At 38.5% G+C, this 25,494-nt stretch overlaps 1 protein-coding gene across 1 annotated transcript; it reads left to right on the plus strand.

Moving 5' to 3' along the window:
- The first annotated feature begins 14,856 nt into the window (after window positions 1–14,856).
- LOC137172429 (glucagon receptor-like) lies at window positions 14,857–25,186 on the plus strand. Its single transcript, XM_067576852.1, has 14 exons — window positions 14,857–15,327; window positions 18,049–18,140; window positions 18,337–18,439; window positions 18,621–18,731; window positions 19,276–19,397; window positions 20,679–20,785; window positions 21,316–21,472; window positions 21,624–21,783; window positions 23,189–23,249; window positions 23,375–23,444; window positions 23,554–23,645; window positions 23,831–23,969; window positions 24,114–24,155; window positions 24,634–25,186. Exons 2-14 carry the CDS (start codon window positions 18,081–18,083, stop codon window positions 24,703–24,705), a joined length of 1,296 nt encoding a protein of 431 aa, XP_067432953.1. The 5' UTR covers window positions 14,857–15,327; window positions 18,049–18,080; the 3' UTR covers window positions 24,706–25,186.
- The last annotated feature ends 308 nt before the right edge of the window (window positions 25,187–25,494 follow it).

Raw genomic sequence — 25,494 nt, forward strand, 5'->3', positions numbered from 1 at the left:
CACACAAGGAGATAAGAGATAAGTACACATGTATCTCCATAGCCATCTGCTCCTTTTCACCATATAGGCAACAAGTAAGGCAAGGCAAAGAAAAACAGAGTGACACACCTGCACTGAGTTGAGATGATGCAATTAAGTGAAGCAGCAGTTAAAGCTTTCACTGGTAGCCATAGCAACACGCATGATCGGGTCCCCAGTAAAGGAGATAAACAGGGATGTATAGTCCTTATGACCTATAGATACTATTATCAAACCAAACACACAGAACCATCTGAGAAGTCGTCCTTGGAAACTGTTTGGAAAAGGGCAGGCACTTTCAGAAACTACTTAGCAGGGGATTGGATGAACCATCTGTCTATCACCTTGTATCACTGTTTTACCTTGCAAGGCAGCTGGATTCACAAGATCATGAGATCACACAAGAATCCTCATAGGATGCTGATTGGTCCGAACCACCGGTGGTTAGGACACAAGCACGTCTTGTGATGTCATGATCCAGCTGCCTCATAAGGTAAAATGATTGATGCAGAGCTGCTTAAATAGAGCAAGACCCCACTTAATAGCCTTTACTGGGTAAAAATGTATTTTCTTCCACACATCATCCACTTCGCAAAAAACTGCTGGTGTTATGGAGCCCCGGGATGGAGGAGCACCTCCACTGAGATTTGACACAAGGAACAACATATACTTTACCACTTAATCACTCCACCGTACCACACATACATGCAAAAACTTTTTGGTGTCAATTCTGATTGGTGGCACAAACTGGAAAATACTGCCCAACACTCTAAAGCCTCTTATTTAACAATTGATTTCACTCCTTAATTTGTTGGTGGCAATGTGCCTCTTGGCACTGAATTTGATATTCAACCACTTCTTAATTTGGTTTGGATGATTGAACTGGAAGTGTTCACTGCTGCTGCAGATTTTCTCTGAAAATGATGACCAAACAATATAACTCATCTTCCTTAGCAACAATAACTTCTGATTTCCCCTAAATGGAGTTTCTCTTTTGGATTAATGGTCTGTTTTTTAATTTTTCCATACAAATAACTACTTAATAAGCTTATTTCCATTATTTCCATGTTGCATTTCATTCACCAATCTTCATAGCAGTAGATTGTGACTTATCATTGTAGAGTAAGCGGAGGTGTTGCTAAATAACATAAGCGATGACTCTGCTCTATTCACGTTTCTCAGTAAGCCGTGACAACGAGCTAGCATGAACAATGCCAGGACCCTGAACCTGAAATAGCTACTGTACTGAATGCAGCCATTACACATGTGCTTTTCCCACTGTGACATGTCAAAAGGGCTTTATCAAAGTCCTCATGCAGATGTGCTACATTTTAAGCTCATTGTGAATTTCAAAGGAAAAAAGAAAACTGAGCATGTAAATAGTGCTATAAATAAGAATATTTTCACACCTGGGTAGTTTTCTATTTTTCATGTAACCATGTAGTGTTGAATCTATGCATAGTTTTACATATCAGGTGTGGCAAGAGGTGGAAATAACACAACTGACACTGGCATGTAGCAAAAAAATTATCAACTAAACCTAAGCTACATAGTAAGAGTGGCTTTAGATTGATTATGAATGCTGATTGGAACATTCTCCAGATAATTGGAGCCGTGCTTTAGACCATCTGTACCTTGAAACCAGTTTAATGACAGCGACCTGATGCAGAAGGATGCAAATGACAAATTGATGAGGTGAAGAAGAGAATTTATAACTGTCTGTCTTTCCAGTGTGTTAAGACACAATTTTTAGTCAGTGCTTCATTACAGTCACAGCACACAGGAAGTGATGGATGATCATTTAAAGAGCAAAGTCTGAATTATACTAAACTGCAGAGAGCCAGTGCTCCATTCAGAGACAGTTGGTTGATATTTTTACTCTTTTGCCCCGTTTGCAATAAGAAACAAATTGGACTTTAAATTATTCTGTGTTTTACATGTAAGTTGTTAAATTTCAAATATTTACAGTACCAGTCAAAAGTTTCCCATTCACTTGAATGAGGAAGTGTGTCCAAACTTTTGACTGGTACTGTATGTCTTGTTTCCATTTGACATGAGTCAGGATGTTATTGTGTGGTTGCTTGTGTAAAACTGACAGTAAAAACTTTGATCGACCTGAATCAAGCAGCATGACATTGCAAAAAGCTTTTTGGCACTGTGTTTTGTCATATTTCCGCCTTCAACTACAGCAGTGATGCCAATAAATACACAAACTCTTTATTTTGCATTCCTGCAATGTGCAAACCCTTCATCATCAATATGTGGATATTACGTAAGCTGCCAGCTGTAAACACAAGCAGCCAGCATTCATCGCTAAGCTGTGAGTGCAATTATGAGTTATTGTGAGATGATAAAGTCTTTGTACGGAACATTTTGTGAGACTGACTATCAATTATCCTCTTCAAAAACACTTTTCCTTTGCTTTCATTAATAGTAACAACAAAGCAAAGGGAGGAGAGAAGGAGCTAGCTTCTCTGTCATTTTAAAACATCCTGGTTTTGAACTTGAAGGTTCATTCTTGACCTTAGAAAAACAGCAGTTTGACAATAAAGGCTTATCACAATGTCCACTCACTTAATTATTCCTGAGGATTTCAACTACATGTTGCGGCCCTCAACAGCAGCTGGAGTTTGTTCAGTCAGTGGTCAAGGAGATGGTTTAGTTGTTACTGCCAGTATAACACCAGTAAGGAGTTTTTAAATCACAAAGAGGTAGCACTTATCACAAACCATTTAACATCCGATCTCTGTTGATACAACAGCGTCACATGTGACAGCTGAGGGGAAACCTACATCAGTGAAACAACTGGAGGACCCTGGACAAGAGACTGAACACCAGACACAGACATCTGATGTCCATGAACAGCAGACTGAAAATCCATATTTAGTTCCCATGATGACTAAACCATCTCTGTGACAACCGAGCAAACTCCATCTCCTGATGAAGGCTACAAGATGTGGCTGAAAGCTTGACAGTGAACCTTGTGACAAGTTTTTTTTGCTAATAGTTTTGTTTATGTTGTCAGTCTACAAAGAATCTTTGAACTCTAGTTGGTGTTAGTTGGTGTATGTATCTTATCTGTTTGTGGTTGGGAGGGGTTTCCTAAGAAACAGATACGGTCTCAGATATTACTCGGCTTCCTGTTTCAAGAGAACCTAGCATTATTTTTTGCAGAAACAGAGACTCTAGCAAGCTCCCTGATCAATATTCAACAGGACAGCCAGATGCTTTTCTGTCAAATTAAATTTAAAAAATATGTTTGACTCAGCACTCTCCACTTGGCTTAGTAACTTGTCACAGTTTTGTTCCTCTGGCTGCATTGCTTGTGTACAGAACATACAGACCATGGATGGGTATGACTTTAGATGATCCATACAAATTAAGCAGCACAAACAAACACAAACACACACACAATACGTTCTCAAATGCCATTTGGAGTTTAAACTGTCTAAAGATCAGTGAAGCAGACGGAGATATTCATCTGGCAACAGGTGATTAGAGGCACGTGTACATCCATTCATGGCTGTGGAAGTGGAAATCAGGATTGCACATGTGCGCACAATTTCACGTTTGTTGAGATTTATAAACCATACTCTCTTGACGTGTGTTTATATGCAAATTTCAGCCTTTGTTCATGAGCCCCTGGAGCACCATTTTGTTCCCAGCAGTACTGAACTGGAGAATTTTTCCATTTTTGCATCATTCAAAACAAAGAACTAGTTTGTGTTTTGTTGCATGTGTTGTTTTGCATTCTCACTTTTTCTCACTGTATTTCATTTGCATATGCATCATGGAATGCTTACAATACCTTCAGATTGTATCCAAGCCTGTTGCCCTTCTCAATGAGAGTTTTTTTCTTGTCAATTCACAGCACAGAATATCCAATTTCTTTGTACTTGTACTTTGTATCTTAAAATGCACTAATGACGCACTAGAGCTGCCTGATGTCCAACCATAATCATCATGACATATTGTGTACTGAAGTAGGTATGATAATGCGTTTGTTATCCTATTCATCATATTCATTAACTACATGTTACAATATGTTACTAAAAAGCTTGATCAAGCAATATTTTTACATTCAGATCTGAAAGGTAACTGATTATTACCAGAAGTCTGTCCTTATAATAATAATTATGTTATACAAAGGAACCACTATCCAAGAAAAAGAAAAAGAAAATTAAACTCTATTAATTAAACGCTATAATCCAAACCACAGGAAGCTCACATATCTAATTTCTTTATCTCTAAAGGCAGCATCAGTCTGTGTGGAGACTGAAGACTTTTAAGTACACATGGAGCCAAAGCCAAACACAAACAAACCTGAAAGAAACTTTTGGATGATAACATGCAGAATGTGAAAGAGGAGGTAATGTAAATTTCTTTGAATTACGTCTACAGTGCCTGAACACAGCGTCAGAGAAAATTGCTTTCTACATCCATACATTATGACAAATGTTAATCTGACATGGCTTAGTGTGACAGCATCTGAGAGGGCAGGGCCCCTGTTTTATAGGGTTTGTACATTCTCTGTGGATTTCAGGTGAGCAGAGTGGTTTAAAAGGCCTGATCACAATAGGGAATAGAGTGACAGTTTAAAGTAGGTGTGATAATGGCTTTGCTATTAGAGCAAAACATCAGCAGATCATACACGAGGGCCACAACTGCAAGTACTTGAATCTAAATACAGTATATTTATCTCATTAGCCAATGTGGGCTGACCTGGGCACACTGTGAGCATGACATGAAAACAAGAGTAGGTCAAAACCTAGTATATGGCTGGACGGTGTATGAAATGCTGGTGGGCTTTGAATTTGAAACAACGGATACAGGAAGTGGCGACCAAGTCCTCAGGAAGTCCGCCAAAAACTCCAGAAACATCGGAACAAATTACGAAATAGGCATTATTTGGATAAACTGACCACATATTGGGAATCTAAATGGTTACTCTCTCACCTGAAAAAATATTAAAACTTAATAAAGTGACATAGCATAGTATAGTATAGTATAGTATATATACTTATATATAAATATATAGTATAACGGCTTTTGGCCTGGCTCCAAATCTCTGCCAGGGTTGGGATACTTGTCTGTCCCAAGCTTTGGCTGCCTTCAGCCAACCAATGGTGTAAGTTGATCACTCAGTCAGTCTGTCAGTCAGTCAGTCAGTCAGTAGTCTGACTTACAGGATGTAGACTGTGGGTATAAGCCATAGAAATAGTCGGCCAGTCATTGGCCGACTATTTCAGTCAGATTTCTCCTCCCCTTCCGATATCTGCATGTCACCATTTTCAAAATCCCTGTCGCTACATGAAACAACAACAACAACCTCCAAGCTAGCAACCTACACACTGAAAATGGCAAGTTTTGATGAAGATTTGGATCGTGAAATAAAGCAGGCCTGCTTGGTTCTTTCAGTGAATGGTTGTAAAGATATACAAAGAATTTGTTTAGAATATTTGCTGTCTAACAGAGTGTGGAGATAAGTCTGGTTAAGCAAGACTAGGGCACCAATGATCAAGTTATGTTTGTCTTTTTTATCAGTAAAAGTCGCATCACATTGTCAACATATGTCTTCTACTGTTTTAAGTTGCATTTTCTTTTGTGGGAATTCAGCCATTTCAATGCCAGGGCTTGCCTTCCCACGAGCAAATATTCCACCAAAACAAGTTCCCCCCTGACAATATTTTGCAACGGCACTATTATTGCATCCTGGGCTAAGTGATTTCCAAGACGACTGTGACTGGTTTAAAGAAATACAAACAAGCCAGAGCGTATTTTCCCAAATGGCAGAATGATAATGGTTTCAGCCAGAGCTTTCTCCAGCGCTGGCACAGCTCTGAAGTGTGGAGATAGGTCTGGCTATGCAAGACTAGTCAGTCAGGGACAGACGCATTTATAGGGCTGGCCTCGCTGTCGTGGTTCAGCTAAAAACACAACATCAATCCAGCCTGCAACAATCTGTCATCCCTCTCTCTAATTTCAACTGAGTAAAAGTATTTAAATGTTTATTTGAAGCTAATATGAGGCTTCAGCCATCCAAATTAGTCAAACCAAGTCAATATCTTTCAAAGTTACGGTCTGTTTAGTGCCAAATTCTCTCATTTTGATACGATCCACTGCAGCAGAACAGGAAAAAGACTGTAACTGTGGAAGATATCCATTTTATTTGACAGCTGAAGCTTCATATGATCATATGATTCATATGATCTTGCGACAAACTTTTAAATACATTTTTTTCTCAAAATATTTCAGAGGGGATCTTCTAATGGTCAGTATGAACAGGTAGAATGATTACAGTGAGCAAAACCTGTTTCAATCTTCATACAGGCATCTGATTGTTGCTTTAAGAAAGACTTGAAAAATGGTGAATCTACCCTTTAAGAAATCCTGCATGTTGAGAACAAACCTAAATGTTTTCACTTTTAAGTTGCAAAGGATTTCTCAAGTTTAGCAAAATGCTGCATTTATAATCAGTATTATATTTGTGTGGATTAGAGCTTGAGAGTTGATGCACAGGTATTATCCCATAGTAAAAATACATGAATGCACACTGACTTCCATCTTAGCACAGAGACTCATCAAAGCAGTATATCAATGAGAACACACATTCACTCAGGCTTTTCTATGAGATCCACCCTTATTTCAAGCTTTATTTCACAAATCTATTGCTTCGCATCTGAAAGGTAGTACTAAAAAGTACTGTACCAATGTTCAAAGGAGGTGTTTAAACAAGGGGGGCAGGGACCTCCATCTCTGACTACATATCATACATGTATCTGCTTCTTTTCCTTTCATAGCAGAATGTTTTTGTTTTGCCACTTTATGATATTCAGTTCATGTCCTTTATAGCCAATAAAATCCTCTCCATCAAGTCATGCAATACAAAATAAATGAGAAAAGCTGTCAGAACAGCCACATTTAATAGAAAAACTCTATTTAATGCAAACTAGAACTAAACAGGACACACATACATTTTTCTGAAACAATATAAAATTTAAGACCTTCAATCTGACATGTAAAACTCTGTGGTGAGAGATGTTCTACAGATAGTCCACAGCTCCTTTTCCTTTTCAACAGTTACTAGCAAATCACCACCAGTCTATATACAGCACTACCCCCTGCTGACTTGAATGATGGCTTTAAAAAATTTGAAGCTTGCATCTTCATGGGGGGCAGCTGCTTTAGTCAGCTTGATTTCACAGTGATTACAATGGATTTTAACACTGACCCAATTTGGCAAAAAAGAAAGTATCAAAACATCCATAGAAACTTCTTAGACCTTTTCTGCAGAATAATCCACTTCTTTGCTGTGCATCTATGCTCCCTACACTCTTTTTTGCTAAAATGTGGCTAATCTGTTTGGGTCTTCATGCCTTACCCTCTCAAGCTGGCACATTGGTTTGTACACATTAGAGTGTCCGCTTCCTGCTTTTCCATTGGTCAGAACAGCTATGTCCTTGCCCACTCATAAGGTCAATCTTCAGGTTAATGTTATTTATTCTGTATTCACCTTGAATCAAATTACTCAAAGAAAGTAGAGTACAAGAAAATGGTACAGATGACACGCAATTTTACATGCAGTATCTGTTATGTAAAATGTGTATTTTACCTTAAACCTTAACAAATTGGCCACTTGGGGTACAAGCTCTAAACACAATATTGACATATTATCACCTTTTAAGCTTATATGGCGAATATGTTAGCAAACAATTGCCTATTTACACATCCTGCACATACAGAGCAACATAAGCACTCATCATGAGTTGTGTTTTGGCCTCCTGGTCAATGTAAGTCCAATATTAACTCTCCTTTTAGCTCTATTTTGGTCTCCACCAACTCCTGAGGGAAATATCTGGTTGTTTACCTGCTAGTTGAACCAGGGGTCCGTTTCACAAAGCAGGTTCAACAAACTCTGAGTCTAATCCTGAACTCTGAGTTGATCTACTCTGAGATAAGAAACTCTGAGTTTCCGGTTCCAGAACAGCTGATTTGAGTCAGTTTATTCAACTCGGAGTAGTTTCACCTGGAGTTAAGCGCGTGCACCACAACTATAAAAAGCCAGCATCAATGGAGCCCCGATTCAACGAGTCACCATGGCAACGGGGAAGAGAAGGGCTGCGTTTTTCGCCCCACCAGAATTAGAAATCTTAATGCGATAATACGGCGAGTTTGAACATGTTTTCAAAAAGAAGTGCAACACCGCTGCAGCTGCAAAAGAGAGGGAGACGGCGTGGGAGAACATCGCTGCTCGGGTCAATGCCTAAGTTTAAATGTAGTCCTTTGCAATCACAATAATATTACAGAGGAAAACTGCTTGATTGGTCGCCTATTAATTTATTTTATTTAGGTCCAATCCCGCGAGGGAGAAGCGCACTTGGCAGCAGTTTAGGATAAAATATAAAAACATTGTTCAAACAGGTGAGACCTCGGCATAATCTCATGGGGGAACCTCACTTTGATCATGTTTTACATTGTAAAGTAAATATTAAGTGGCTGTTTGACTGTGCAGTTGTTTTATCCCCAACATAATGCTGGTTTCACACACATAAATGTCTTCTCATCTACATCATGTTCTGTTAAATAATTAATCCTATTTAAATTAACACAGACTTCTACTCAGCCAACAGAAAGAAGGCAGATGTCCGTAAAACGGGTGGTGGTCCAGCACCGCCACCTCTAACGGAGGCAGAGGAGCTGGCCCTAAGCCAGAATTTAGGAAGGCCAGTGGCTGGCCCCGACACTGTACAAAAAACTTCCGTTTGCAAAGAAACGCAGCGCAACACACAATATCTGCTGGGATGTGAGAGAATTGATTACGATTAGTAATGTTGCAAATGTAAGGACGGATTAGGTTTTGTATGTAGATGATGGACTGTGACGTGAAACGGTACCGCTCATAAAGATAATTGTCTGGAAATGCTAGAACATCTATGCGCGGTCTGATAACCATCTCTCAACGAATATTTAATTCTCTGCGCAGTAATGCTGCACCTTCATCCACGGGATCGTTATCAAAAGGACATGCCATGTTAGTGAAAAAGTCGCCACCTACTGTGCCTAATGGACTTCTAATATACTGACTCTGATTTTTTTTAATGATTTTTTTAAATGACAGACGGCAGAACTAGGCTACGCCAAAACTCGCCTGCTGACTGAATGAATGAGGAAATCAAATGGAGTGTGTGGCTCTGATAGAGGGCGGAGACTGAGAGAAACTCGAGGTTCATTGAGAAAAACCTGGTCCCGACCAGGTTAGGTTCATAGAGTCTGTTACTACGGTAACTGACCAAGAGCTTAAGTTACCCCTCTCTGTGAAACAGGCTAGAGTTATCCCTCTTTCTCTGGTTTGAGTTACCTCCCTTTTTGAAACGGAAAACTCAGAGTTTCCCTCATTTCAGGGTTAACAGACCCTGAGTTTTCACTAAACCTGCTTTGTGAAACGGACCCCAGGTGTTCAACTAGCAGGTGTTGTTCAACTATGTTCACCAGCTAGTTGCTAACTTTGTCTGTCTGGAAATGGACACTGGGCACATAGCAAGCAATGGGTCTTTCTAGCTTTTTTTGCTGAAAACTATGCTGATGAGAGCGGCGAGAGCGAACCAAAAAAGTAACATTGCGGACTAGAAACCAAAACTATGAACTTAAAGAAGCTGAAAACCTCAAAAAAACCATCAACTGCACAGATGGTGATAACTCTCTGTGGGTTTGTCACTACATGCAACACTTTTCATATACAAGTAATGATTTACTTGATAGCATAAAATATTGATAATAGCAGCTTTGAGCCTAAAACTTTCATAAAACAATTGGATGCAAGAATCAAATCTAAACCTTATAACCCAAATCAGAAAATTTGGTATAATCATGGATTTAGATTTCAATCATAACAGCCACCTCTCGACAATGACAAAGTCAGTTTAGTACCACCTGAAAAATACAGCAAGAGTTAGAGAACTAATGCCCAGACTACAGTATTCTACATCTTTATCTGTAGTCAACTGGAGTGCTGTAATGGGTAATAGTTTGAAAGCACTGCTACAGCTGCAGCTCATTCGGAGCACTGCTGCTTGAGTCCTAAGAAAACATAGTGCTTCAGTTCAATCTCTTTCTGTGGTTAAGGATCAAAACACAGCTCTCATCTTCTACCACATAAACCCAGTAGACTTCTGAGGTCTGCAGACATTGGTCTGCAAATTGATCCCAGAATTAAAGCAAAAATATTATGAAGCGGCACATACAGTATCTTGAGAGAACTTTATTATTTTATTTGATAGACTTTATATTTGCTTTTCTTTAATCTGACGTTCCAGTCAGTTCATGCTGCTGTTGTAGCCCTGAGTCTTATCTTAAGTCCTTTGAATCACCCTCTTTGTGAAACGCTCTATACAAATAAAGTGTATTGTCCTCAGAAATACATCAGGATTTGTAGACAAATCAGAAATCAATGCCCTGTCATTCAGTCTAAGTTTTGCTTTCAGTTAGCTGTGACATCAAGGAAATTTGAACTGAAAAGTCATACTATTTGTCACGTCTCATTGTCAATAAACGCATCCAAACTTCAGGCTCCCTTTTATTTGTGTTAGCAGGAGTCATTTGGTCATGAAATTATTTGGTGTTGATAGTTCCAGAGGAAAAGAGAAAACAGCCTTTTTTTACTATGATTTGACTTTTTTAGTATTTCTGTCACAGATTTACACATGAATTTAGAGTGGTGAAGGGGAAATGGCATTCCCACATGTTGATTCGGTTGCTGTCAAGCATCAATCCAGGCTCTAACCAGACGTGTCACTTTGCTCTCAGATCTCTTCTCATTCCCATCCCATCAGACACAGCATTAGTTTCATATCCATGGATTCCTCCACATTTTCCCACAATGAAAAACAGTTATTATTAATATGCAGAGTGGAAAGCCTGGCCTCTTTTCAGCTTTCCAATTCACAGAGACAATAAATAAAGTTCAACTGAGGTCATGCACAGAGAACAAACTCACAGAAACAGCCAGCAGAATGACAGAATCAAATCAAAACTACGGTGGAGAAATAAATACCCAAACACCCTCAGACAGGTTGTGCTCAAGCCTTCTTCAGCATCATTAATCTCCACAGGTCTGGCAAAGAAATCATCTCTCGAGGAAGACAGTAAACAAAGCTGGAAAAGAAGCGTACCTTGGTTTCATTATCACTACAAACTCTCAGTTCTGCTTGCTTTCATCCACATTTACTACACAAAATGCATCTCAAGCCTGTCAGTCTAACAGGCCCTATATATAAAGCTTATATTTAAAGTTGAATTGCAACAAGCAAAGCTATTATGAAGAGGTGGTGACTGGCATGAAAATGTTAAAATGTTTTATCTGTGCTTTCAATATGTCAGAAATATGGAAATATCAGCATCTGCCAGTGTTCAGACTTTGATGTTGCTTTACATTGACAGTCATTGAAAGAGACAACCATTAAGACTTAATACTGGTTTCTGTACAGTATGTTTGTGCTTTCTATGGAGAGCACAACCCAGAGTGAAGGAGATAGAAAGCGAAACACTATTGGACAGAAATACCCTGTGCACCTTCTGCACCATTAGGAGTCCTCTCTCAGCTGTTTATAATTTTCCATGCCACTTATTTCATTTCTTCTAAAAGTACCTATTGGTGTGTTCTGTGATGAAGGTAGACAAAGAGGCAAAGACCTTTTGTATGCTGAGCCAATTAGTTCATGACTAACATGTTGATGGAGACATTTTTGGATATGCCAGACATCAGTGAGGAAACATGCTTCTGCTCTGTAACCTGCTCCATCACTGGAATCAGTTTTAGATATTATATTTAGCTGCTGATGTTATTCAGAGAATCCGCACTGCGGAATGAGTTTTAATTCAACTCAGGCACATCAAAGTCTTCACAGTAACAACATAATACTGACAAAAACTTCAGCAGCATGAATTACCAAGAAAGTGCTGCACTGCTGCTTGATTCTATTAACTAAATATATGACAGCTGTGATGAAACATACCATATTTCCAACAACCTTCACTCAATGTACATTCATTTAATATGTACATTAATAAGCTTTTCATATGTGATAATATGAAAGCTTGTTTTACTGCTGTCCTTGATAGTAAAATGAAATCTATAGTCTAAACCAAGAGTAATTTAAAGTACACAGTTCTACTTCAGTTTGAAAGTCATTTGGTGTTTTTGGTGAGCTGAGTGACTGAGTACAGATACAATTAAGAAGGTCTTTTGTGTCCACAGCTATGAAACTTTTGAGTGATGTGATAATTGCTTGTGTTTTGAGAAATGCGATTGTATTTTTGACACAGTTTTGTTTCATATTTATTGTTGTTACCATATAAAATTGAGGGTTTCCATTATTGTTTTTTTATTTGTCCTGTTTTCAGGTGCATCACATATAGTCAGGCTTTCTATTAATTAATTAATTGTATTAAATGCATGCTATTTTAATTTAGTGGCTGGACAGAATCCTGAGCTGTTGTCTGCTTGGAATATATGCTATTTTGTTTGTCTAATCTAATCTAATCTGATCTAACCTAATGTAATCTAAATAATTCAAATAATAATCATGATATGACATGCAAAACATTTGTGTTATTGTAAGCATATATAGCAATATAAGCATATTCCAGCTTGTTTAAAGTTATTTCTCAGACAAACATTAGTTAACTCACTTACAATTTGCAAATACATTTGCAATCTGGTGTCAGAAAAACAACGCCAATGTTTCTGCATGTAAAAAATTGTGTGTAAAGTGTGAGTTACACAGAGACAATGGTTTCTGTTGAGAATGGCAGGCTACAGTTGTGATGTACCTTTATATCTGCCCAGGGCCGGCTCTAGCCATTTTGGTGCCCTATGCACGATTAGGATTTAATTTGACTAAGACCTACATTTAATTAGTAACAAGGTGCAACTATAACATTCATTAACAATAATAATAATAATTATAATAATAATAATGACAACATTGCAGTGTATTATTAATTACAGAGAGACCCCAAATAATAGGCTGAACTGACCTGCTTCAGACAGTGGTGTAGATGGGAGATCAGATGTAATTTCTCCAGCAGCTGGAGGCTTCTGCAAATATTTCCCAAGTGTATTCGGACAGTTATAGAGTAGACAGATTAGCCGATTACAAGCAAAAACATGTAGCTGCAGAGTAGGACAAACAACTGCTGCAGCCTGTTGCACCAGCTGTGTGTCAGTTCAAACTTAGTTATAATGTAAATTATTACTAAGTTTTATTTATGCATTACTAAAATAAAAGCTTGCACCACAGAGATAAGTTACAACATAACTCTAAGTAATAACTAAATATTTACACACATGTCCCTAGGTTAGGTGTCAATCATAACTGGGAGAGTTTTTTCAAATGCTTCAACAGTTGAGACTGTTCCATTTTAATCAGTACATCTGTCAACCGTAAATCCTGAAAATTACTGGAAAAGTGTGTGAAAAGTAAGATTCTTTCAGAGTGTACTGATGTCCTACTGGAGCAATAAACCCCCCTGCATGTGAGCCAAGATCAGACTTGAACAAACACTTATCTGATTGATTCCTTGGTGCTACACTGAGCTAACCCCCAGTAACTCTTTCAAAATCATTGGTGATCAATTTAACTAAATTTAACTCAAATCAAATTAAACAGCACACACCATATGTACAGTAAAGGCAATCTGACTATCCCAGCATGCATTGGGTGCCAGTCTGTCACATGCAGGGATAACACACAATCATATTCCTGCTATTCTTCATCATTTTCATCTCAGAAGGTAGCCTGTCAAACATACAGTATGTCAGACCAATTAATGACACCTTGGCTTAGCTTTGTGAATATTTGGGAGTGTTCATGCTGTTTTTATGCTTTTTAGACCGTGATTACTGGGTCTAAGCTGAAGAATATTGGGCTTTTTCTAGTAGTATTTCAAGGAGAGGCCATGGGTGAGTCATTTTGTTCCCCACCTGGAGGTCAACAGTGAGAAGCTCCTCCATTTCCTGCAGACCAGTTCAGTTGACTCATCTGTAGTCTCTAAGCCTGCACCCTGGTCTGTTCACAACCAGCCTGTCACCCAGTCATTTGGGCTTGGTTTCATGAGTCTGCAGCCCGCCTGTCCTGCACATGCGCAGAACCGCGAAGTAGCACATCGAGATAGGTAGCATAGAACAGATCAGCCTGGCCCTGGGAGGTCCTCGAAGTGTCCATTACAGTCACAGGCTTTGTGAAAAGAAACCCAGTGCCAGTTCATGCACCCGTCCCCACTTTGTTGGTGAGGTTACCGGTGGCTGTTCTGCTCCCCAGCGCCACAGAGTCTAGGAAAAAAATGTTTTTGAGGATCACAAAATACATTTTGTCTTGAGAGAAATCAATTTTCTAAACTGGAACAAATAATGTCTCTTAATTAGGTTATCAGCTAGCTTGCTGGAACTAAGCTAAGAAGAGCTAGCATAGCGTGTTTTAGCGAGCCTACTTAGAAAATATTATCACACCAACAAAAGCTCTAGCTAGCTGTTCCTAGCTATTTTACTTTTTCTCCTGACATGTATATAATTTAAATAAATATTAAATATATAAATTGTATATAAATAATAAAAGTGAATGTTTCACATATGTATCTCAGTTGTGTTGTTTTATTTCTATTATATGGTTATTTGAAGATGCTCATTAAAATGTATAAATTACTAATAGGCCTGTGCATTGTTTTCTCATTAGCATGATTTTTTTATCAAATTGTTTTGAAAGCCCTGTCTAATTTTTAAAGAGAAGCAAAAAAAATGCTTCATACTTTTCAATTGTGTTGTATTTTCATTATATAGTTATTTGAAGACATTAAAATTTTGAAATGACTAATCTTTATTTTTTCTTTTTTTATATTAAAATATGAGGTGTCCCATTGTTCCAGTACCGTCTGTAAAAGTATGTCTATTGTGTTTGAGATGGAGTCATTCTGAGTCTTAGTTTTTCTCCTGTATATTGTAGTAAGAGGTTAATGTTTATAGAATAAGTTGGGATGATTCAGTAAATTGTTCCTGAATGCAAATTTTCAGAAAGTGTCCAATTTTATCAATAGTCACTACTTATCGATAGTTTTAACGAACTATAGCAGACTATAAATCTGTAACGAGGAGTCGCTTGTTTGTTAATTTACTCAACATCAAAAAACACTGACCAGCAGTGGAGAAGTCGGTGCATTCAGTGTTGTGCGGACGAGCTGGTGGTTCAGTCTGTCAGTCACAGCAAGGCTCAGGACGCATCTACTCACCGCATCTCCTCGCTCAAGGACCACTTATCTGTAAGTAGCAGCTTTATATTCTTTATTTTCAGATGTAGCCTATACTACAACTATTTTATGCAGAAGATGTCTGAAGAATAGTTTGTCCCAAAACGCCGTATCAACATTTTGTAAGTTAAGGGGGCAAAAAAGTAATTAAGCAATGGATGCTTCCACCTTCGTGCCTGCACATAAGTATCATTTTTACTTGTGAAAGCCATTGCGACAATGTTTTTCCACCAGCGTTATCTTTTTTAAAAAAATCTATTTTCAACTGAAATTATCGTGATTGTGGGATTAAGATCGCCGAGTAAGTCTTACAATTTATCAATATGGATTAGAATATATATACAGTATATTTTAAAAGGTCAATCCAGTTTATGTTTGTGCATAAATTGAAAGGGAACTCCTTTATCAAGTGCTGAAAACTGCAAAACTGCATGCACAATTAGTTAGAAGCATCATAAGTTGTTTATGTGATTAGTTCATAATGTTGCAGCTATCAGAAAGACTTGCTGTACATGTTTTCTCGTGCTTCAGATATGGTTGCTATAGATACACAGCCAGGATGCTTGTTTTGCTCTACAGTGTTGTTTGCTTTTTTTCTCTGTGACTTCATGACTCAGTCACTGCATTATATGAACTGTATTGGACTTTCAAGTGCCACTTTGCAGTTAAAAAAATCCTGCCAGGTGTAAGGCAGGCAACCAATTTGAAGTTTGTTCCTTACAATTTCATTCAGCCCTTGTGTGGAGCCCCAATGAGCCCAAATGACCAATGTGGTCTGCATTGCACTGACTCACAACAAATTGAGAGGCAAATAGACGTATAACAGCTGTGAATCACATTACAGCTGCCATTTCAGTAAACATTGGTGGTCACACCTGAAAATCGGAGCCCCTCAGGTTTACATATAAGAACATTCACAGCTTGTTGAGGTCTGATTGGACAACAAAGATTCAATCTATTTTGCTATTAGACCAGCTCATACTAGTGATCTTAACCCTGGATTTGTAGGGATAACTCCAAGTAGATGAGAATAAACCTGATCTGAGTGGAGTTCAATAAGCCCTGAGCTAAAGAATGAGGATACTCAACACTTGAAATTTTAGGTGTGAAATGCCTGTTAGCCACAGAGCGTGGAAAACAAGGTTAGGTAAGTGCCAAGTGGTTTCATGTTAACACACTCCTGGCTTTCACTAATGACATATTGATTTTTTTGACTAGACTAAGTGATGTTTACAATTCCTGCCATCATGTCTAACACCGTGGGGGAAGATCCACATGTGGAGGGGGGGGACCTATAAGAAACCAAACCCATTGTGGTCTCATTCCTTTAGCTGCCACAGGCAATGATTGTCAAATGCCACCTACCAGGACAGAGAAATCAAATCAGTGTTTTAGCAGTCTGTTGACACAGTGGCAGGCTGCACTGAGCCTGAGGTGGGACCCCCACAGATGGCAGCAGTAACATCGGGCCCTCTGAGTCTGCTTTGCTAATAATCCAGCTCCACTATAGCTGGGCCTGGAGGATGTTACATAGCACCTCTATAGGACACACTTTCTTTGCTAAAATATTTGTCAACACAATATCACATCTTTGACAAGTGTGACAAATGTGAAAATCCCATGTGTCCAAGTCCCATGAGTCATTTGCACCGCCTTGTGGTCAAAGACTAGTTTGACTGACAGAAAATTTAAACAAAACAAGAATTATCCTTTTTAGTGAGATTATGATAATCTCCTCCAACAGTAATGAGAAATAATTATAATTCGTATGTTTTTGAGACATGTAATGTGCTTAACTCTGTTCTGTAAGTGTATTTAAATTTGAAACTTAAGTTTTACTTCAGCTGGTGTCACAGAGTTTTGCAGTGTACCGTTATCTGGCCCATACATACAGCTGCTGCAGGAAGGATTACATCACGAGGACACACCGCAGTAAAATGAAAGCCCATTGTAGAAGTGACCCTTGCTGTTACACATAGGGTTCTGTCATTTCTTCTATGGTCCAATTCAATGAGGAATATTATATTTTCTTCTGTAGATGAATACCCTCTCCTAATTATTGGCCTCAGAATCTCACATTGCTGGTAATCTAAGTGGATGTCAGGCTAAAAGGAACTGGCAAGACCCCCACCAGAACACAATCACTAATGCTTAATAGAGAGAGCCATAAAGTTGACTGACTGCATTCTGTAGGTGACAAATGTTCATCCAGGGTAGTATAATACAGTAAATTACAGTACAGTATAGTACTAGCTCATTTACTACCACGGTAGCAAACCAAAGTCCCCACAGTCAGAAATGTTCAAATCCTCTGCATAAATACTTCAAATAAAAAAAGAAATATAAGCTCATTCTCAGGTTTTTCAAGCTGTGCGCTATTAGAGGACTTCCATGAAAGCCAGTAATGTGGCCCTGGTGACTCAATTTAACAAAATGTGATACCTGAAGAAAATGCATCATTTTCTCTTGAAAAGTCTCTTCTCATGATGGATCTGCAAGAAGTAGTATTCATAATCTACAATAGTTGAAGCTTTTATTGGTCCAAGGGCTCCGTCATTTTGAAATTTTTGGAACAGCCAATACTTTTGCAGTTGCATGGACAATAAAGATCAATTGACGCATGAATATGCACTCCAAAAATGTCTTCAAACTATTAATTTGGCCTCCACTTACAGTGCTGAACTCAACACTCTTTCAGCAGTCTAAACTGTTCTTTTTCCTTCCTCCTCTCAGACTTTTCGGTGAGGAAGAACAAATCTGCAGTGATGCACAGGACACAAGACATTATGGCTTTGATCTGTCTGCTGTTTCTCGAACTGCCAATGGTTAGTTTTGGTAATTTTAATCATTTTTTGAGTAAAAGGTTTGACAGTGAATGATGACTTTTAAAGTTGACTGCAAAACTTCTTATCTTCAGATCCCACAAAACTTAAATGAATATTAGACATGAGAGTGGAGGGAAGTTTTGGATGTGGGAATGAAGATGCCGTTTCTAATGTATTTTTTGAAATATCTTTACAGTTTGAGATGGCCAGTGGGAAAGTCTTAGAAGAGACTTATCGGAAGTGGGTCCAGTATAAAGAAGACTGTATCAAAATGATTGGAAATGAGCCGCTCCCTCAAGGTATGGAGAAATTTCATGCATCTAGTACTGAGTCATCATGCAAAAGGGAATATGGCAAGAGGGGGGAAATGGGAGGATACAGAATAAGGAAAATGTCAAATTATGCCATTTAAAAATGATGATCATATATAGCTTTTATATTGAGGATATCCTTTCATTTTCTCATTGTTTGCCTTTCTAGCGAGCGTGTTCTGTAACAGATCATTTGACAGATACGCCTGCTGGCCAGATACTCCTGCCGGCTCTATGGTCAACATCTCCTGTCCTTTCTACCTACCCTGGTATTACAAAGGTAGATAATGAGTCTAACCTTTACAGAACAACACACTGAAACACAAATGTTCTTGTCAGTTTCTCCTCCTTCCATTTAAGTATGTTTTTGATGGGTGGTGGTTGGGCGGTTGTGAGGGGAGCAAGATATCTCAATGAATACTGGCACACTGGAAATTTGTTGTGAAATCAGTCCTTTGGTTTTTGTTTTTATCATGAAATTTGCTTAGTACATTCATGCTCCCAAGAGGATGTTTGCTTCTAATGACCCAACAACCTTTCTCTAGCCACACTAAAGTCAACTTTACAATTTAATCACTGGCACCAATAGTGAGAGTCAAGCATACAGTCTGTAATTTTCTTTTTATATTACAAACATTTATGAAGCCTGATCTGTATGTTCCTTTGCCTGATTATGTGTTGTTGTTGTCTCTTTTCGTACTGCAACCTGTCCAGGCTGTTTACCTGTGTTCTGCCCAAAGCATGCCGTGATTGTTTTTAACACCCCATCACGCTAATTAGGAATGAGGAGTTAATGACTAAAGGACTGAATGTTTCTCATCCAGTGTCCCACGGTGTTGTGCGTCGGCGGTGTGGCACTGATGGTTTCTGGGTGAGGGACGACAGCGGGCATGTGTGGAGGGACATGACACAGTGTGAAGAGGAAGAAGAGGTCACATCTCAGGAGGTCAGTAACCAAAATGTCTCCAGCTCGGTTGTTAATTTGTTGCAGCCAGAAGCACTCTTCATTACTCAATATTTATATTAGGTGTATTGCCTACTGATGATGATGGTTTGTTTAGTGTATCAGAAACTGTTCACTGCAGTGGTGAAACTGAGGGCTTTTTTTCTGGACACATCACTATGTAAACATCTAATGGAAAAGAACAAACTGAAGTAATTGATATGTTCTCATATTAGTTTGAATGCAAATTAGCAACATATATCAACTATAAAAGAGGGGTAAATCAACTTTTTGATATGCACATTTTTAAAGCTGCAGACAACTATAAGAGCTCTTAACAGGACAAACCTTTTATCCCCAAACCACAAGTGTAAAAAAGCAACAAATACTATTAATTGTCATTCAATCTAATGTGAGCCACCTTTGTGTGCCTTGTATGAATTTGACTGCTGGATCAGCTGTAATCTAGATAGAAATGGACTCACAAACTGTGTGTGTGGTATGTGTTTGTGTTCAGCTCAGCCTATTAATGAACACTGAACTCATCCTGAGGTCTAATCAATCAAAACAGACCTCTTTTCACAGCAGACAATTTGAATCCCATTATTTTTTTCCCAAATTCATGACCCTGGTATTCAGTATGGTAGAGTGCATGATGGTTCACCAATGTAGTTTCCTTGGACACTTTAATGGAACTGAGCCATTGTTAATGTTATTAGTTCCACCTGTGCTTTTCCTGCTATGACAAGTCAAAATGTCTGCTATGAAAATGATTTCTGAGGCAGTCTGTCAAGAGTTACAGTAATCTAGCTGGCAGCAAACAAACACATGAATGAGTGTCTACGCAACCTGACAAGAGAGAAACTATCTAAGATTTCCAGTATCTTGTGCAAAATGCAATCCTGTATATTCCATCAGTTGGCTTTATCAGCATTTAATATCAGAAAATTGTGTGTGAGTTAACAGAAGAGAGATCTGATGGGTTTATGACTTCCAGCTCTCACTGCTCTTATCTCTTTCTGTCATTACAAATTTTTCAGACAAGAATCAGATTCTCCATTCAAGCATGAAACTCAGACTTCCTAATGTTGGTATATTTTGGGGTGCATTTTACATGTAACAACACTACTTGAATTATCCAGAAAGAATGCTTTGCATATATTACATCCCTGTCGGTTTTGATGCTTCAGCTTTTGTTCTGTCTTCACCGTCAATATCTGAGGTTATATGGGATCTGACTTCTTGAAAGTGATTGGTGTGGATTAATATTATTTTTCTTTTCAGCTGTGGTTCAAACAATTGATGGTGAGCTTCAGGATGTTGTACACTGTTGGCTATTCCTTGTCCCTCTTCATGCTCATAATGGCTGTCATCATTCTTCTGAGCTTTAGGTAAGCTGTCTAACAGATGTGCAATCATTTCTGTTGTATTATTAGTGACCTGTGTGCTCAACGTACCTCATAACACTCCTCAGTAGATGATAGTAAGGACCACAAGCACAACCACCAAGAGTCTTCTTGACTTCTGCCTCTTATTTGACAAAGGCTGTAAGACACTGCAGCATTATCCTTTATACAAATCAGATACCCTGCAATTGTCAAGATCCTCTGCATTCATAACAATCAGCTACAGAAGATTGTATTACGCAAGCAAAGATGGAACAAACAGATCTTAATTTTGCTGTTGTATGGGGCAAATTTTGCTACTTTTAATACAACATATAACAGAAAAGTGAAGTGATAAACAGGGTTGTAAACAAAGACATAATTTGTTAAAAAAGAAAAAAGAAAAAGAAAGGAAAGAGAGAGAGAGAAATAAAACAACTACCACAACAAAATCAAGAACAAAGATGCTTGATAAGAATACATTTTTAAAGAAAGCCCTCAAAAGACAAATATTATATTTGTATGTCCCCTGACAGAAAACTGCATTGCACAAGGAACTACATTCACGCTAACCTCTTCCTGTCCTTCATCCTGCGAGCTGTGTCCGTCATCGTTAAAGACACCATGCTAGAACGCCACTGGGGAAAGGAAATCATGAAACAGACCGATGTGAGTGACATGCTCAGCCACCAGGTGGGTCTAAAAAATCCTGTTGTTCCTGTTGTTTATTGTAGATAAACCACTAAAAATTCTTAGTGTATATACCCTAGATGAACACATTCAGATACTTTAATGAGGCAAGTTTGAACATGTAATATGTGTGTCTTCCTGTCCATCTCTTCAGGCTGCTCTTGGCTGCAGGGTAGCACAGGTGATGATGCAGTACTGTGTTCTGGCCAATCACTACTGGTTCTTTGGAGAAGCTATTTATTTGTACTCTGTGCTTATTGCCTCAGTTTTCATCGACAACAACAAAAACTTGCCTTACATCTGTCTTGGCTGGGGTAAGTTCCATCTCTTTGTCTCCTCATTAACATACACCTAAGGATATTTTTTGGGACTTTGGGACTCTGCAGCAAAGGCAGACCAAAGAGCACTTCACCACACAACAGCTGACATATGGAAAGCAGGCTCACTGCAACGGTAGAAACTGCAATGGTTTCATGCTCCTAGCCGACTGTAAGGGACCGGGCTGGCAGACAAAGGAGACTCAGGTGATTTTAAAAAAGAGGGTTTTTATTTTACCCAAAAAATGCAAAAAAGGTACAAATAACAAAATATGTAAATAAAGTTCAGGGCCCATAAAAGAGGTCAAATAAACAGAACTCAACTAAAGTGAACTTAACCCTACTAGCAGACCTTTCAAAATGAACACATAAGGGAACATATATATTACATGGAGAAACAAACAATATGACTAAACTTGAAATAAACGGTTCCTCCCTATGAGGTGGCAGGACTTGGTATGACCCAATTGGCCACTTTGTGTATTTAATCATTCCATGTCCTGGTGCACATCCTTTGCCCAGGCCTGGCCAGATGTCCTCCAGGAGCAGCACCCTAAAACTGGTAACTCAAAAAATGAAAATTAGAACAACTTAAACTAATGACTGTACAAAAGTTAACCAAATGTGCGTGCTACAAATAGAAACTAATGTACTGCCAAACTGTAAAATAAAATGAGTATGATGTATGAAACAAAATCCAGTGTGTTGTTATTTATTTGTATGCAATATGAAATGTAATTAAAATGAGATAACTGAGGAAAAAATGAACTACAAATGTAAAAGAAACCAAAGTGTGAGTGCCAGCTGGGATACAAACTTCAATGCAGCTGTGTGGCTACAAGTGCGGCCATCACACCGACCTTGCAGTTTTTGGCTTATTTTTAGCTTCTACTGTCTGGCAAGAGGTATCACAGCCTCAAGGCCTTGACTAGCAGGCTCCAGGACAGCATTTTCCACCAGGCCACCAGGCTTATGAACAATGTACATGTTTTGCAGCCTGCCTGTTGTCACACACACATACATAAACACACCTACTGTATATGTACATACACATATAATATATACATATAGATATTTACTCATATATTAGAGGTAGGACACATTCACATCACACTTTACATACATACACTCATATGTTTTTGCTCTTCTTGTTGTTTACACTCTTATCTATTACTATTGCTTTTTTCCTTACTGCATTGTTGAGGAGCTGAAACCTGAGATTTTTACTCTCTCATACTTGTGTAATGAGATGTAACAATAACCTCGAAACCTTGAATTCATGTTGGATCAGGCTTATGTGACAGCAGAGCATGCGTCATGACAGTGGTGTAGCTTTTATAGAGGAATGTCATAGAAACATTTACACAGCATCCACTTGTCTTTGTTACTGTCTTTGTCCTAGGAACCCCACTTCTATTTGTGGTTCCCTGGGTAGTGATGAAGCTATTGAACGAAAACAACGAGTAAGTGTGTGTGTGCATGTGCATGTAGTGTCCCCATTATCCTCTAATATTTCATGTGTAGACCTCTGCCCCCACTGATCCACAATAGACAGTGTTGGAGTAATAACATCTGATTTTCTTCCCAGGTGTTGGGCCGTCAATGAGAACATGAACTACTGGTGGATCATTCGTTTCCCAATTCTTTTTGCTTCACTAGTAAGGATAACTTAATTAATTAAACTAACTTTTGACCCATTTGTGTAATATATAGAATAATCAATCATTTTTGCACAAGATGCAGCAATTTTGATTCTCTGATCAACAGATCAACTTTCTAATTTTCATGAAGATTGTGAAGGTTATTCTTTCCAAATTGCGAGCCAGCAACCAGAGTGGATACCCTGATTACAAACTTCGGCAAGTTGTCTCAGCACGTTTTTAAAGATGATAAAATTAATGTTTTAAACCATGGCAACAAGTCTGGCCTCCCCAGAAAAGAAAGAGAAACAAAGATGTAGCCAGAAAAATTTATGATGACAAAATAAAAAACAATGTGTATGGTTTTGTGATAAATTGCTCTGCTGTTTGATTTGTCCCGCTAGGCTTGCCAAAGCAACCCTTACTCTCATTCCTCTATTTGGGATTCATGAGGTCATATTCATCTTTGCTACAGATGAGCAGACTACAGGTGTTCTGCGCTACATTAAAGTCTTCTTCACCCTTTTTCTCAATTCATTTCAGGTAAGTTCAATTGGATCAGAGAGTGACTGCTTACTACTGCTGACACTGTCTAGACATTACAATCTAATGTATTGCTGTATAGCAAAAACAGTGCACATTGCTTAAACTAAACAGGACTTTTCTTAAAATCTGGCCTCTCTGCAGGGCTTTCTGGTGGCTGTTCTCTACTGCTATGCCAATAAAGAGGTTTGTTATTTCATCTAATATTCTCATTTTATTTTTGCCCCTCTTAGAAGGTAGTCAACCATATGCACCAGTTACAGTGTCTGAGACAACACATACATGAAACCTGCATGAATGTTAAAGTTTAAAATGTGTCCTAAAGCTTTTTACTACATAGTAAATAATCCTGACAACAAGATCATCTATATTCCTCTTCCTAAGAAGCTCATTTAGGGAGGGGACTTGCAGCAGGACAAAATAAAAAGACATGAATTTCAGAATTTATCGTTTTAGTCATCCATTTTTGTCTCAGGGGGTCTGAGTTGCCAAATCTGAATTTGCCGTTGATGTTTTTGATGAGTTTTAAAGAGTGACTAATTGATCAGATCAATACAATATTAAACGACTTTTCAGTTTTCATTCAATTTTGAATCGTCACACTGGAAAATGTCACAAAATGGCAAATTAACTCTGAAATGGCTCACCTCCTCTCTGGGTACAGGTGAGGACAGAGCTGAAGAGGAAGTTGCGCAGCTGGAGGATAGAGGCAGAGATAGTATGCTGTGGACAGTGACTAACCGTGCTCAACTCTCGAGTAGACACCTTCTCCATCGCCACGGTGCCAGAGCGCAACAGATCCTCTGCCACAACCATGAGGGCAATGCCTGATGGTTCACCCACTCCTGACAGTTCTCAGATTTTCAGACGTCAGGTTCAACCAACTTCCCCACAACCTGAGGCCTCTTTGCTGCACTGTCCATCCGTGGTCAATAGAGACAACACCCTGCAGTGTGTGGTCCAAGATGAGGCTGGACAAATGTCTGCGGCAATGCAGGTGTCCTTACATCTTCAAGACCCTGTGGAGTTGCTCCCACATGTTGTAAATAGAGATTCAGACTGAGTATTTTTGCATTCATTGTAAATTTTAAGATTCCTTGTGGTTTGTTGTGAATATGTAAAATTGTTATGAAGTGTAGTTATGATGTGAGATGTTAAATTGTGAATATGTGAATACGCTATTGGGATTGTTTAAGACTAAAGACATCTTTAAATAAATAATACAAATGAAGTATAAAAATTAAAATTTTGTTTATATGGAATCTTTTGGTGTGTGGTGGAACCAGTGCATAAGATGTAGGATGGGTCACCAATTAATTGCCAAAAAAATTAGGCTATCATTTGATCTGATAGATGGGTATGAGAGAGAAAACAATGCAGTCAACAGAAACTCAAGAAAGTCTGTAAATTTAAAACTGTGCATCTTATTTACAACATATTGTGGCTGTTGAATTACAGCTCGTTTGCTCTCGTCGTCCCAAAATGCCAGTTTCTTATGCGGTCTTTTTTCTCTATGAACTTCATT

This window comes from Thunnus thynnus, chromosome 20 (genome assembly GCF_963924715.1).
Source record: "Thunnus thynnus chromosome 20, fThuThy2.1, whole genome shotgun sequence".
Classification (NCBI taxonomy): domain Eukaryota; kingdom Metazoa; phylum Chordata; class Actinopteri; order Scombriformes; family Scombridae; genus Thunnus; species Thunnus thynnus.